Source organism: Periplaneta americana, chromosome 10 (genome assembly GCF_040183065.1).
Source record: "Periplaneta americana isolate PAMFEO1 chromosome 10, P.americana_PAMFEO1_priV1, whole genome shotgun sequence".
NCBI lineage: Eukaryota > Metazoa > Arthropoda > Insecta > Blattodea > Blattidae > Periplaneta > Periplaneta americana.
The window spans coordinates 66,454,015-66,469,875 of NC_091126.1; the positions used below are offsets into that span (position 1 = coordinate 66,454,015).

General features: G+C 35.9%; 1 protein-coding gene across 6 annotated transcripts in view; it reads right to left on the reverse strand.

Annotated features, from left to right (window-relative positions):
* Nucleotides 1-15,861, reverse strand: part of LOC138707770 (ras association domain-containing protein 1-like) — a 366,200-nt gene that overhangs the window by 13,021 nt on the left and 337,318 nt on the right. For all 6 annotated transcript variants that reach the window (XM_069837645.1, XM_069837646.1, XM_069837644.1 and 3 more), the window contains one exon: nt 880-1,067. In XM_069837645.1, the coding sequence (XP_069693746.1) occupies nt 880-1,067 (188 nt within the window). The remainder of the gene's footprint in view (nt 1-879; nt 1,068-15,861) is intronic.

Genomic DNA, 15,861 nt, shown 5'->3' on the forward strand with positions numbered 1-15,861 from the left:
AATTCAGTGCTTCACTTTTTATAAATTCTAATCCACATACATAATATAAATATACCAAGTGGATTTATCATAAAAATTTTGAAACATAAATTATATTTTTGTTGTACTTATGTGAATATTTAGCTTAACGTATCCGAACTTGCCCCGACCTCCCCTATACAAAAAGAAGGTAAACAAATCGGAAAACTTATAGAGAAATATATTTATTGAATGCATATTATAAAGTTCATAGCAAATTATTAAACGATACATTAAAAATTCTATATCAAGGGCATACCGACATGTAGAATACGTCATCCAGTTTCGGGAATGAAAGTACAGATATGTAGGTTTCAATGTTATATTTTTGTTTAGTTTACAAATGAAATTATGCGTCTATGAAAAGAGAAGTAATTAATGAATGACATTCTGAAATTAGTCGCAACTCTCAATTAACTTTTCATTAAGATTTAGGCCTACTCAAAGTATATTGTGCATCTTTATTATTACTTTAATATTGCACAACTCGTGATTCAAAATCAGACGAGTGGTCGCACTGAATTGTGGCGAGATATTACTGACAGAGGCCGCGTGGAAAGGCTAATTTTATACTTAATTTCGACGCCCTCATGCCCGTAACTAGGGGAGGTGACATCATTGGGGGTGGTCACAGAATTTTCATTAGTTCATGGCCTATAACATTAGCATTAGCATTATTGTTCATGTTATAGTTGTAATCCCCTGGTAGAGGGGCAGAGAAGGCCTGACGGCCTTATCTCTACCAGGTTAAATAAATAAATCTAATCTAATCTAATCTAATGTGGCTTATAGTAGAATTTCCTAATATATATAACTTAATCTTTTGTACAAATAAGAAGAGCTTTGATATTGTGTACTTGCCTTGTAACATGGAGAGCCTTCACTGTGTCTCTGGGCAGGTAGAAAGATGTCAGGGCTTTCTCGAGTGTTTCGTCTTCTTTGAGAATATCATAGATTGAGGGCGGACGTGTACCAGCCGCAACGCTGATCGGTCGACACAGATTCATGTGTACTCGAATAAACCCTCGGAATGTTGTGCCATCTTCTTCCTTAAAATATGTAATATATAACGAACATCACTGTAACATTTACTGTATGTCAGTTACTTTCATAAACAGATACTTATTTTGAAATCAGCTGAGAATATTGTCACTGCAAATCTAAGTATAAAATAAATCCTTCTAGTATTTAGTATTTGCACCGTTTCATCGGCGCGTTTAATATCTAATTTACTATATATATCATACATACATACATACATACATACAGGATTTATCAAAAGGTCAGGTCAATCCTTTAGGAGGTGATTCAGGATCTTATTTGCAACAAAAAATTCTAATACACTTTTTAAATATTCATCCCCGTTTCCGAGTTACACGACTATCACGTACCGTATCTATCCCAATTTGATTCAACACTAAATGGACCTGTCTGCTTGAGAGAAGGTAGGCTAATTGTCAGTTGTCTAGACAGATTCTCAAAATGTCCCCCTCTCGCACGAACACATGCTTCAGCACGCAGTCTGACCTCTCGCTGGACATTATCCAACCGTGCTGGTGTGTCTCCATTGCAGCCGTGTTAATCTTTGCAACGAGCTCTTCCCTGCTTTCCATCTCCGTTTGGTACACTTTCTTCTTCATACAGCCCCAGAGAAAGAAGTCCAATGGTGTTAGGTCTGGGGACCGGGCTGGCCAGGAAACGAGACCACCCCTTTCAATCTATCTACCTGGAAAATGGTGATCTAACCAGTGGTGTACTGGAAGTCTGAAATTTGCTGGAGCACTGTCTAGTTGATACCATAGATGTCGTCGTGACTGTAAATGCATATCATCAAACATCGGCGTAACCACACCTTCTATGAAATTCAGGTAATCGTCACCTCTCACTCTGTCCTCAATGGTAAATGGGCCAATCACTGTATCGCCCAGAATGCCTACCCAAATGTTTAAACGGAACCTAAGCTGGAATGAGGCGGAACGATTTACACGAGGGTTCTCGTCAGCATAGACGGTGCCCCAGCACTGCCTTCCCAGCAGCGGTCCACTCTAATGACGTAAGTAAGTATAATTGTGTACTATCTATTGTAATTGGGGATTTGTCCTGTTATAGGCAAATAATATACAAACGAATAAATTCATTCTTTCACAGTTTTCTGTCCGAGGTCAGGTCTTTCACTGCAAACTCAGCATTCTCCAATCTTTCCTATCTTCTGCCTTCCTCTTAGTCTCCGCACATGATCCATATATCTTAATGTCGTCTTTCATCTGATATCTTCTTCTGTCCTGAACTCTTATCCCGTTCACCATTTCTTCCAGTGCATCCTTCACAAAGCAGTTTCTTCCCAGCCAGTGACCCAACCAATTCCTTTTTCTTTTCGTGATTAGCTTCAATATCATACTTTTTTCACCCATACTTTCCAACACGGCTTCATTTCTTATTATGTCTGTCCATTTCACACGCCCCATTCTTCTCTATATCCACATCTCAAATGCTTTTAGTCGTTTCTCTTCACTTTGTCGTAATAAATAAATTAATAAGTAAATAAATATTAAATAAATAAATATATATAATGAACTAATAAATGAATAAATAATAGCCCACTTTAAATACTAACAATTCTCTGAGACTTAGAAGTTCAGCCTAAAAGTATGCCAATAAACATATTGCGAACTATGAAGATATCGTAGACAACAAAATGAGTGCTCTGTAAGACAGTATTGAGAGTCGAATGTTTCGATATAAATAATAAGGATTAAATGTTTTGATATTTATAATTGAATATTAACACGGATTTAGTCTGATTAATGTAAAGTTACTTGTCAGTCATATATGCAATGGAGGGGAAAAGGAACTGGCCACCCTACCCCATTACTTCCTGGGTTAGTTCCTCATGAGTGGTGCCTTATTGATGTTACTTATAAAGTTCAAACCTGTCTTCGGACAGTTGACTAAACAACAACACGGATTTAACGTTAACTCCTACACAAGGAACTAAAATTTCCGATGTCTATTTGCAGGATAATATTAATAAAGACTGTTGACTGGAGACTGTTATCAGTGCTAGTTATGGAATAATATACAGGGCAAAAATTTGCTGTTTCTCAGAGAAATCTTAATTTCTGCGATAAAAATGAAAAGGACATTTATGCTCGACCATGCGGAAATGTAGTAAGTATACACCTGGTAGCAGCCCTTTAATGGATCTTATTAAAGTACACCTATTCATTAAAGTTCAGTTCTTCAACCAATCAGAATACGCCATTGTAGCAATATGAAAGCGCAAGTATCGATTATTCTCGGACATGCAATCGAAAGACAACTAGCGAAACGTTACGGAGGCTGGAAATCCAATACTGTCGCAGAAGGTTATGATCTGTTACTATAATAATTAGCGTTAATTGTAAGTAATATTGAAATAAATTCAATTTGTCATCTCGTTTTTCAATGTCGAATTCAATTTCAAGGTTATATCAAGATTAATGTTTATATTACTCTCTAGATTATATCAAGGTCGTCGACTTTGTTTCTCGGAAAAAATCAATACTTTCGCGTCTGCGCACATCTCACAATTTATGAGGTAGGCTATTGCACAAGGTCAGTTCCGTTCCTCACTCACATAACAATAAGATATGAATACTAATGAATAATTTCAAGTTAGAAATATGGTCGAGCATAAAAAGTAGTATGAAACTTGCCTATAATGGTAATTAAGACGCTCGTATGAAAATGATGAAACTCGCTTGCGCTCGTTTCATAAACATACTCGCGTCTTAATTACTACCATTATAGGCTCGTTGCATAATGTACTATTTTAAAATCATTTTAAAGGTAAGGGTAAAGGCAAACCCATGACAGGCCAGGACGGCCCAGAGAGTGGGGCGAGAGATTAAGACTCCCACATTTACAGACAATCGGCATTTAATGGCAGTAGGAATGCCAATCCTGCGTGCCTGCCGCCTTTACCCCTAAGGAAATGCCTCTGGTACTCATTTCTGTTAGAGGTTCAGTAAAATCCAGGGTCGTAGTGCGGTCGGAAGGATTAAACCAATGGAAAAATCCAGGGATCTGGGTGAATTGGAACAAAACCCTAACAGGTAAAAATAGTTATAAGATCGAGATATGTCAATTGCCATAAAATTGCCTGCGGTAAATTTTAGAGTTGGTATCTGCGAGATATATTAATTGCCACAAAACTACCTGCTGTAAATTTTAGAGTTCGTATCCGCGAGATATGTTAATTGCCACAAAACTACCTGCGGTAAATCTTGTGGTTGGTACCTGTGTCGATCAAGTTGCTTGCGTCGTATCAGTGTCTGTTCTATCCTGCTTATTCATTCATTCATTCATTTTATTCCATAGATCTTACATGAGCAATGAAGCTTTAAGATGTGGAACATGTCAACATTTTACAATATTACAATTACAATTTTTACAAATTTTTATAGTTTTACAATTTAGTAATTTTCTACAATTTCTACAATTTTGTACATTTTTTTTTTACATTTTTTTACATTTTGGCGAGATGTAGTGATGGTAGTGCGTTTGATTTACAGTGAAATAAGTAAACAACTTTTAGTGATCAACAATTTTAAAGGTAATTATGAAGATTGACTTCTGCGCGGATTTTTAAATAAGGACTCTTGATTACAGGGTAGTTTTATGAGGTGAAAACAGTGTTTTGCTTTTTATTTGTCGGAAATGACGGGAACAGGTTTTTTTTGTGGTTTTTTATTAATTTATTATGATTCATACGGTTGAATTCGGCTGGCTTTGAGGTGATTGGTGGCGAGGTTTGAGTGAGGGTTGTTGTGATTGGCTGATGGGTGGGGAATTCGATTTGTCGATCGATTAAAATATCTGTGTCGACTTCAATCGAGGTGGATCGTGTCTTGTGCGCGGGATGTAAAACGAGTAAGGCAGAGTTTATTCGATTAAGGGAAGAAGAATTGCGTTAGTTCTCAGTTAATCATGGTGTTATATATAATTGCGCGTGTGGAATTTGTGGAGATATTTTGAAAGCAGATTGGAAGAGGGAGTGTTTTAGGTGTCAAAGAAGAGTTAGTGGTTTGAATGGGGTTTGTGATTGGTGGAGTTCAATTGATCGATCGATTGCACTATTCGAGGCTCTGTCTTTTGTTTTTTTTTTTTTAATTTGGATCTTGGATGGCAGTGGATGGACGTCTGATGCAGTGGCAGAGTGGTTTTACATCTTGAGGTTAGGTTTGGTTAGTTTAGGTTTTTATTAACTAAGTCCTACCAAGAATAATTATGGTTTGTTATCTGTTAGTTGTGCGTGTGGGAATAGTGTGGATATTTTGAAAACAGATTGGGGGATCCTATATTCACCACTTCACGTCTAATTGATAAGTTGCAGAGCTTATTATCAGGCTTCGGTTCTGGGCACAAAAACGCATGAAGTTCAGAACGCACGGAGGATAGTGTTGTATTGGTCGAGTGGAGTGGGTAGTGGAGCGCGCCGTTACTTTGTATCTCAACATGTAAACAGTCCGTCACAGTACGGCACAAAATATACTTCACCCTGTACAGATGCAGTATATACAGTACATTCCTAGTGTAGACAATAAATGTCTACCATTAAAGTATTAACGTGAGTTGTAACCTTCAATCAGGTGTCCCTACGCCGAAGCCTGTTACATGTACCGCAGCCAAGCAGCAATAGGCCCACACAACGGTAATGCACATTACGGACCCACCTGTGCTGTTGCAGTCGGGCGACTGCACACGGGTCATGACGTCATTTATACTCTGGGTACTTTAAATCTCATACTGGCTACTCTGTGTCCCTAGGCCGAAGCCTGCTTATTATATTCGCTGGTAATTATGGATTTTGGACTATTTTTTTTTCAAACTTTCATTTTCGCCTTATTTTACCGTCGTAAAAACTATATACATACTTTCAATTGTCGGAAATGGCCTATAATGTGTTGTTAGGTTAGGTTAGTTTAGGTTGTAGTTCATTTCCGACAAATTAAAATATTTGTATCGTTTTTGAGACTGTAAAATACGGTGAAAATGGAAGTTTGGAAAAAATTGTCCAAAAGTAGTCAATCTCCATAATTACTTTTTTTTTAATTATTTTATGTTCATTATATATCTAAAGTAACAAACATACATGGCGGTGTGCCCAAAGAAACTGCAAAGCGAAGGTTTACACAACAGTGTTAACTGAAGAAATATGTGACATGGGGAAGTGTGACTTTACTCATAATCATACGAGCATAGGCGAGGTAAAATTAAATCGACAAGAAATAAGCAATACTTGCAAAAGAAAAGCAATAGAAAACTTATCTTAAAACCCTTAAAAAATCATTAGTGTTGAATTGGCAAATCATGACAATGTACATGAGTTAACTACAGTGGATCTTGAACTTATTAGGCGAAATATACATTTTGCCAGATCAGCTGTACATTCCGCATTGCCTAAAACAAGATAGGAGGTCCAAGAAGTGCTGGAATCCGTGACGATAGAGACAAATAGCGGCGAAGATTTATTCTTGAAAACGACGCAGTAAGTGAGTTAGTGATTTTTTCGTGTACCAAAAATATATCAGCTCTGAAAAATGCAGAAACTGTCTACATGGACAGGACATTTCAATATTGTACCAGTCACTTTTATCAATTGCATTCCGTGCATGGCCTGTTAAATAATATCTACATATCATTGTTATTCGCGCTTTTGCCAAATAAAGCACTTGGAACCTATACTAGACTGTTTCAAAAATCTTTGAATTTCCCCTCCTAAATTTGCCATTGACTTCGAAATTTCCACAAAGATAGCCATCGAAACAGTGTTCCCAGATAGTAAAATTGAAGGTTGTACATTTCATATGGGGCAAGCGTGGCACAGAAAAATGCAACAACTCGGCCTTTCAAAACAGTTTGCTGATGGTGAAGGTGAAGTTGGGAAATGGTTGAATTACGTTTATGGCCTACCATTTCTTCGTCCTGACGAAGTGAGTGATTGTTTCGTTGAGGACTTCATGTCAATAAAACCTAATGACACTGCTGTGGATAGTGATTATTTATTAGCAGGGAAAGGGATTTGGAGTATTATAACGAATGGTGAAACGTAGTATAGATATTTGTAGCTCAGTGACTGTCAAGCGAGCTGCGTCACGGAGCATGGACGAGTACAGCCCACTTCATAGAAACTTACATGCAACGTGCTGTAAACGTATTTAAGAATAAACAAATGTTATAGTTTAATGACATATAGTATAATGAAATATCAATCTCTGCATCCTCGCATAGAAATAGTGATGGCTGATAGACAATTTGTCTTCTGTATGGAACTCGCCTCTGAATATGTAGAACTAAACGAAATGGCATTTTCAATTAATGCTATGTTTTGTTGATGAAACAATAAAATTATTCCTGCTGTGCATTGTTATAATAAACTGTAAATATCATTTTCAAATTTTCTGTTGCAAGGAAGGAAATTTTTAACATGGAAAAACTCCGCTCTACATCTGCAGAGACAATTGGAGAATAAGTACTTGAAACAAGATACGTCAATTAAATTCACATGTTGAATGACGTCTTTGTTAGTATATCTAAAATCCGACTAAGAATACTGTACCCATAATTTTTAATCAAAACTCTGTTCATTTTTTTCACCAACACGTTTTCCTACTTCACCTTCTACTGCACTTAGTTTACAATAGTCCTCATAATATTTATTTGCTCAACTAGTTCTACTCCTGACTTTTCCAATCGAATAATGGCATCCGGTAAATATAAAAAATTTGACTTAATATCCGTGACTTCTTTCCCGATTGTTCTATCATTTCGCAGTTTCTGGCGTATTTTAATCGCAGCCGCGTCATCGGGCTCGAAAGACTGGACCACTTTCTTCGCAGATTGGAGGTGATGTGCGTAATAATTGCAAGCTTCTAACCATGACCCCCAGCTCTTAAGAACTGGACATGGGGGAAGCGACAATTTAGGGAATTGTTTCCTGAATTTTGATACTCGATCTGGAGCTTTTACAAATATAGTCTTTCAATTTTGTATTGTTAGTTGGTTTCACTTTCGGCATTGTACCTGCACTTCACCACTCTGAACTGCAAACCTGCATGTTGAAGTTCTTATGCGACAACTGTCCCGTTCACCTGTTGTTGACGTGCAGAGATTTGCGAGTATGTCATGGAGGGGAGGACTTGGTATAAAGGGTTGTAAACAAATGGCTGTGTAGATGCCAATACTAGCTTTTACTGCTCCAAATTCCGTTCCCTATTTATTAGACACTTACATAAGTGAAGATAGCACTTTCCCGCCGGAAATGTGGTCGAGTTTCTCGTCACATACACCGCACACTACTAATGTCTGCGAATCTTTCCATTCGGATTTGAAGTCTAACTTTTACCATCACCACCCCCATATATTTAAATTTATAGAAGTCCTAAAGACGTTGCAGACCAACACTTACGTAAAAATTAGAAGTGCTACACAACAAATTATTACATCCAGGAAAAAAACTCACTTGAAAAAACAAGTTTACTTAGATAAGGTCATGCAAGAATATTCCTGTGGACAAATCACGCGATTTGAATTTAAAAAGAAAATTTTATATAGGGACAAGGCGTTAGAACGCAGAAAGTGATGGTAAAACTTTCTAACTTTTTAACTTTTAACATTAATTCGTGATAGTAAGGCTTGATTTAAATTTTTTCCATGGTATATAACCTTTTTAACTTTTGACAAAGAGAACAACATTTTCAACCATCCCAACCATGCTGCCCAATCCTAAGTCTGTGCAAAATGGGAGGGAAAATGTCGTGCCTTTGTGGTAGTTCACATATGATTTTGTGGCAATTCACATATCTCACACTGACTCATCCGCAGTTTTGTGGCAATTCACCGTTTCCGAAGTCCAGGACCCCATCGGGAATCGAACCTGCGACCTTCCGATTTTGTAGCGTTACGCCTTAACCGCGCGCCCCATCATTTTAAAGGAATACAATATATTTATTTAAAGATGCTGGCTACAAAAAATAGGAGCAAAATTATTTGCGAATTCTGTTTTTCTCTTTAATGGCCTACAGAATCATTGATTGATAACTGGATTTTTGTATGAAACTGAGTTAAGTAACGATAAGGATGATTTATAAAATGTGCTATTATTATTATTATTATTATTATTATTATTATTATTAACAACTTTTATTTCGTCATGAATATTGCAGATAGGCTATAGCCTAATGGCCTGTATAATATTAAGCTTACATATAGCTTGTGTCTGAGCGTATGCCATTACATGGTCGAAAAGAACAATCACGAAGTTACTATTACGTTTTTAATAAAAAGGAACGATATTTTGTCAATTTTTCACGAACATTTTAAAAATTTTCACCAAAATAGCCTGACCTTGATTATATTAATTCCATTTTCGGCCTGCTTAAACAGAATGATTGAAGAGTGACGTTTTCCCAGAAAGTAATATTAAGAAAATAGATGAAAACGCTTAAAAATTTTCCTGTTACAAAAAGCCTCAGATTTCTCAAAATTATTTAACTTGTAAATACTTCTTGCAAATCGTTTTAGTTATCATTACTTTACCACCACAATAATGATCCCAAAAAATACGAGCAAATGCTGGGTAACTTTCGGTGCTGGACCCCGGACTCATTTCACCGGCATTATCACCTTCATATCATTCAGACGCTAAATAACCTAGATGTTGATACAGCGTCGTAAAATAACCCAATAAAAATGATCCTAATCCTACTCTTTATCGTAGTTATAATTTACTCCGTAGTGCCTTAGGGCAGCCAGAGCAAATTGTGTACAACAGCGGTGACCAAAGCGGGTGTCGTGATTACATCGTGTAATCATAGACATTCAAACGGGTACGAGGAGTTTCCTGTACATTGCTGTGTTTTTCATTCACGTACTGAAGGCAAGCAGTGGCTGTATCATGTCGCTCTACAAACTCTGTCTCTACAAGCAGTAAGAGGTGGTTTCGTAAAGAATGAGCAGAACTTTTTTATTGTTCTGTCGGACAAAATGTAATATGTTTACTTTGCTCAACGGTTCAATCAGGATTATATAGAAACATTAATTGCTATGCTGAATAATGTAACAGTATTATTATTATTATTATTATTATTATTATTATTATTATTATTATTATTATTATTACTACTACTACTACTACTACTACTACTACTACTATTACTGACCACTAAGTATGTGTTTCTATAATTCTTCTGTACGTGCATGAATATTGATATTTTTAGATCTTCTCCCTAGAAGGATAAAATTACTAGGATTTATCTCAATTTTAATCTTCTTAATCTTTAGATGAGAGTAACTATTTATTAGTTATTCATTTAATAATAATACTGTTGAAAAAAACTGATTCAATATTATGTGCCAACGAACTGTTAAACGCCAGGAATTGACATGTCTTAAATCATAGCCAGGAAGAGAAAGATGAGATAAATAAATGTAAGGAAGTCAGCTACCTAATGGGGTTTGAAATATCTCTTGCTCTAAAGCCTTTTAATAGAACAGAATTTCTCAAAAGAGTAATGATTAAAATTGCTTAAATAACTTGTCCATAAGAAGTTTTTAATTTTGAAAAACTACGAATTTCTCGACCAAGTATCGAAAGAATAATTTAGAAAATTCCTGATTATATTCAAGAGGAACGTTAAAAAGCAAGAAAAATCGTGTATTATTCACTGGCTCTTGATGACAGCAGTGACATTACTGATACAGCAAAGCTTGAGATTTTTATCCGCGGGATTGATCAAGATGTTAGTACAGAAACCACCACTGGTTGTAGTTTTCATGCCAAGCACCGTTCCTTAGTCTCCATACTTCATAGGCTGTGTGTAGCATGTAATCACTGCAGCTCGAGTTTTGGTCACCGCTGGTGTACAATATGAGAAACATGCACAATTGCATATTGTGCAGTTCTGTGCACGTCTACATGAAAGTCTGGCAGTAGCTGCTAGTCAGCGAAGTAAACCACGAGTTAGGAGCTGTGTGAATTCAGTGCTGTAATACTACTTTTGTGCAGTGTCTAGTTCCGGGGATGGTAAACGAAAAACCTACTGCAAATTTATGTCAAATCGTCTACACAGTTCCTTTGCATGGAGGGGAGGAGGAAAGTCTTGCATGCAAACATAAATACGGTGTATGAAAAAACAATGTGAAACGTAATTTCGATGTGTACCATTTTGTGCTGTGCAACTTTATCCAAGGCGAGGAGGGAAGTTAGTTCACAATTCAGAATCGCCATTGCAGCAGTAAGTATAGTGTACATTTATATTTAGTAAAATGGGATATTTAAAAAAGGGCTGAACTGTTACATTTTTAACTTTTCATAAATACTTATTATCTGACATTTCGTCGTTGTACCTGCAATAACTCCTATGTGACATACTTATCGATTTTCAGATTTTGCTCTATTAAATAACTTAAATAGTGATACAGCAAATAATAAAATCTCCTACATGTAATTATATTTCTTTGTTTCGAAAATGTAAGAATTCACAGTCTCCTATGTACGGCTGCCATAGGATGAATAAATGTGTTTCTTCTTTCTACTGGAAAATTTTATATTTTGCACATACAGTGAATAACAGAATTATTCGGACACTTAATATTCCAAATGTTTATGTGAATGTTACTAAACATGTTTGCAAAAAACGCAGAAATTACGCTTGCGGTTACGTCAAATAAACCAATTTGCATAACATGGGCATAAAAAGAGCTTGCTAATGAAATGGTATGTTAATATATTTATATAAAAATAAATAAATATACAATTTTCTGCGTAACAAAAATATTCGGACAGTCCTGTTGGACCTATTCTATACACCCCTGTTGATCACTTACATTACAAAGTCGGTGGAGGCACCGAGTTTCAATAATATGCGAGAGTACTTAGTCTTACTTGTACTGTCGTTTCAGCAAGACGGAACATAAAATGGGGCGTAAAGGTAAGCAAAAAATATTTAATCAGAGGCAGTTAGTGATATTCCATCACGAAAAAGGGAAAACCATTCGAAACATTGCAGATTTACTTCAGATGAAGAGAAGTACAGTGTCTGACATAATTCTCAGATATAAAAACGAGGACAGAGTAGAGCTGAGAAAGCAAACAGGTCGCCGAAAAGTCCTCACAGACAGAGAAGAATCTCTTATTATCAGACAGATTAAAAAGAACCCTCGTATAAGTGCCCCGAAGTTAGCTTCTGAAATTGAATCGGCTACGGGTAAAAAAGTGCATGCCCAAACAATTAAGAGGGCAATACATAAACGGGGCTACAACGGAAGAATAGCACGAAAAAAGCCTTATGTTTGTGAAAGGAACAGACGTAAACGACTTCTGTTTGCTAAAGAATATGTAAATAAAGGCGAAGATTGGTGGGAAAAGGCTCGTTTTTTTATGAGAGCAAATTCAATGCTTTGGCAGCGATGGTAGACAAATGGTCAGGAGAAAGCCTAAGGAGGAAATGAAAACCAAGAATTTGCGAGCTACTGTTAAACACGGTAGAGGAAATGTGATGATATGGGGGTGCATGCCAGCTTCTAGGGTTGGTGAATTGGTGTTCATCGAGGATCTCATGAAGAAGGAAGACTATCTACACTTCCTGCAACATAATTTAGTGAAAAGTGCAGAAAATCTTGGAATTGAAAATTAATTTGTTTTACCAGAACAACGATCCCAAGTATAACTCCTATATTGTACAAGAATGTCTGCTCTACAAATGCCCTAAAGTGCTTCATCCTCCTCCACAATTGCCGGATTTGAACCCTATTGAACATTTATGGGAAGAACTTGACAGGAGGGTTGGATCAAGGCCTATTTCTTCTAAAGAAGAGCTAAAAGCAAGACTTCAAGAAGAATGGGTGAAAATTCCTATAGACATAACAAAAAAATTAGTACATAGCATGCCACGCCGACTGAAAGAGGTTATTAAACAGAAGGGTGGTCCTACAATGTACTAATAATAACGAGCTGAAGTAGTATTCTTTGTTTTCAAAAAGTGTCCGAATATTTTTGTTAGTATTAGAAATGAAATGTTTTCCTTTATGTTTTAATAATTAGAAGATGATTAAGTTAATTGGAATTGTTGTGTTGAAAATGTTTATATGAAATGGGATACTTTTAGGGAAAAAATAAGAAAAGCTTATTTTTATATATTTATATGTAAATATATGTCATTGAATTGTAGTTGACGGATGTCCGAATATTTTTGTTACTCACTGCAGTTATTGCAGGAACAACGACGATATAAAATTAGAAGTATGGTTGGAACACTCTTAAGTTGGAGTTAAAACTTTAACATTTTCAATATGGCAGGATGCAAAATATAAAAGTATCAAGAATATCAATTGCAATATTAGGGACCTTAATTATGGAATAATGGTACAGGGACATCATTTTATTTTTACTAACATTTTTAATATTAACCTGGCTATACCTTTGGATTAATGATTGAGACCCGAAAACACAGTTTGCTACCTCCTTCCACGACTGGAGTTCGATGGTACTGGCGTAAAATACAAACAAATCACTTTACTAGGTATAGGAGGGAAGAGCAGTAGTTCATCCATTTCCTACGCAAAGTAGGAAATGTCGCGATTTTGAGTTTGACACTTTTCATTAGGTTTTGTTTAATCAAAATACAGTAGGCCCTACAGTGTTAACAATAAGTGTTTTTACTCACGAACTGAGTTATCCATGCGAATGTATTCATTATGCAGCGTATATTATACTGCCTACAGCACATTAGCGTACAATATAGAGAATGAAGTTAAATTGAAAAATAATCATAATATGGATATTTAAACATATTTTTGAAAATGGTGGCCGTTCATTTCGATACAGGCTTCAGATCTTTTGTGCCTATTATCGAACTATAGACTATTGCATCTAATTCCAATTACCAGTTTCGTCCTTCATACTTAGTAACTCAAGTTGAAATAATTCTGTATCTACTCTATAAAAGAGTACCTTACGTACTGTAAATTCAGTCTTCATTTCTGCCCGACCCGCACAGATAAAATTACTCAGACATGCTATATACTGTCCGTCCAAGTGGTTATGTCGCAGGATCGTAGAAAGGGGGGGGATCACGTGATAGTTAATTACTCAACGAGGCCCTTTTATTTAAGTCATTTTAAACAGTTGCATAATATTACTTGGACGTCCAATTAATTCCTAACAGAAATTAATGTTTTCAGAAAAGAGCTAAGAAAGCCCAGCCACTAGTCTTTACAGTGGAGCGAGCAGAAGCAGGTGGGGGAAATCGGGATGCGACGTAGGCAAACGGACGAAAGTACTTGTGCGAAAATATGATTCAATATTGGAAGTTTTCGTCACTGGAAAACGTGAACATATTTCTGAAACGTACTATACTCACTAACTCAGTATTGCGGCCTTAGTTCTGTGTGGACAGTTGGAACTTCGTTAGTAGAAGGGGTGGGAGTGAAGTACATTCAAAAACTCAGGTACAATAGAAGTTGAAGTAAAAATAAAATGATGTCCCTGTATAACTGTTCGAAACTAGGATTTTAAATCAAACTATTTTGAACTCTAGGAGTAGATTCTGGCGTTCGTTTCGGTGAAGTGGAGACGTTAGCAGTGAATACTATGATTTGTAATTGCAAATAATTTTATATTTGTGATAATCAGTTTTACATGCCAGTAACGTTATATTTTCATGTCTATTCGTAATATTGGCATTCACATATTATGTATTTCTAGAGTGTTTGGTCTCGTAATATTAACATAGACGTTAAAAATCGGACTGTATTGGTTGAATAGGATGTCTCTAAATAAGTTAAACCAACTAATAAAACTCAAGGGGTAGTGAAGTTCGGACTAAATGTACACTATTTCGTAGCGTGAAGATACACGTTTTATTCATAGAATTTTGTATATTGCCAGACATTTTGCAAGATAGCGGAAGACGTAAATATAGGATATTTTAGAATGTCTTATATTTTATGCTGATGCAAGAAATTATCTCTGCTGCGATTCAGTGTTGTTTTATTCAGTCAGTTTTTTTAAACCACCCTTAATAATAATACGCGTTACACGTATTTCTTTATATTTCATTTGTACACGTTGCAGAATGAAGGACTTGAGAGATTTCTGTTGATATGTTGTATGATAGTCTTAAATTGACTGGCTAACATTTCGCATCAGGTGATTTGGTTAAGGTTTATCTGAAATATACGCTTGAGCCTTTAAGTTGTTCCGAAATATCAAACTATGACTGTCGCGAAACACTGTAACCAGCAGGATTCAGAACCTTACAGAGGACTCAGATTTGTAAATCAAAATATCCAATATCGCGATGTTATTAAGAAATACAGTAAAAACATATCGTATTATTTGTAATAAATTTAAAGCAAGAGATAGGAGAGCTTGCAATTTTAAAATATCTAGCTAAACATAGTCTGCTAACGAGAAAACGTTTATTTTAGATTTAATATTTGTTAACTATATTTATTTGTATTATTTCCTGTGGTTAATTTCTCTTTTGTTCCTTTACAATGTTTCTCTTTTGTGTTCTTTCCTGTTCAATTCTTTTAATTTCATTTTTTGTTCCGTGTATTATGTTTTTTTCAATGAGCCAGCCTTGCAGTTGGAAAGCCTGAAGGTTTTCTTTTCTTAATTGTTTCTTCATTTTTCCAGTGTAGTTACTACTAAATTGCAGTATGTTTTATTTCTAAAATTGATTTATTTTTATATAAAATGATACCTGAAACTTGGCTATTTACCAAAATGCTTGGTAGCTAAATCTCCAAAACAACAAATATACATAAGAAGTGTCGGAGGAAAATTTGTTATTCGAT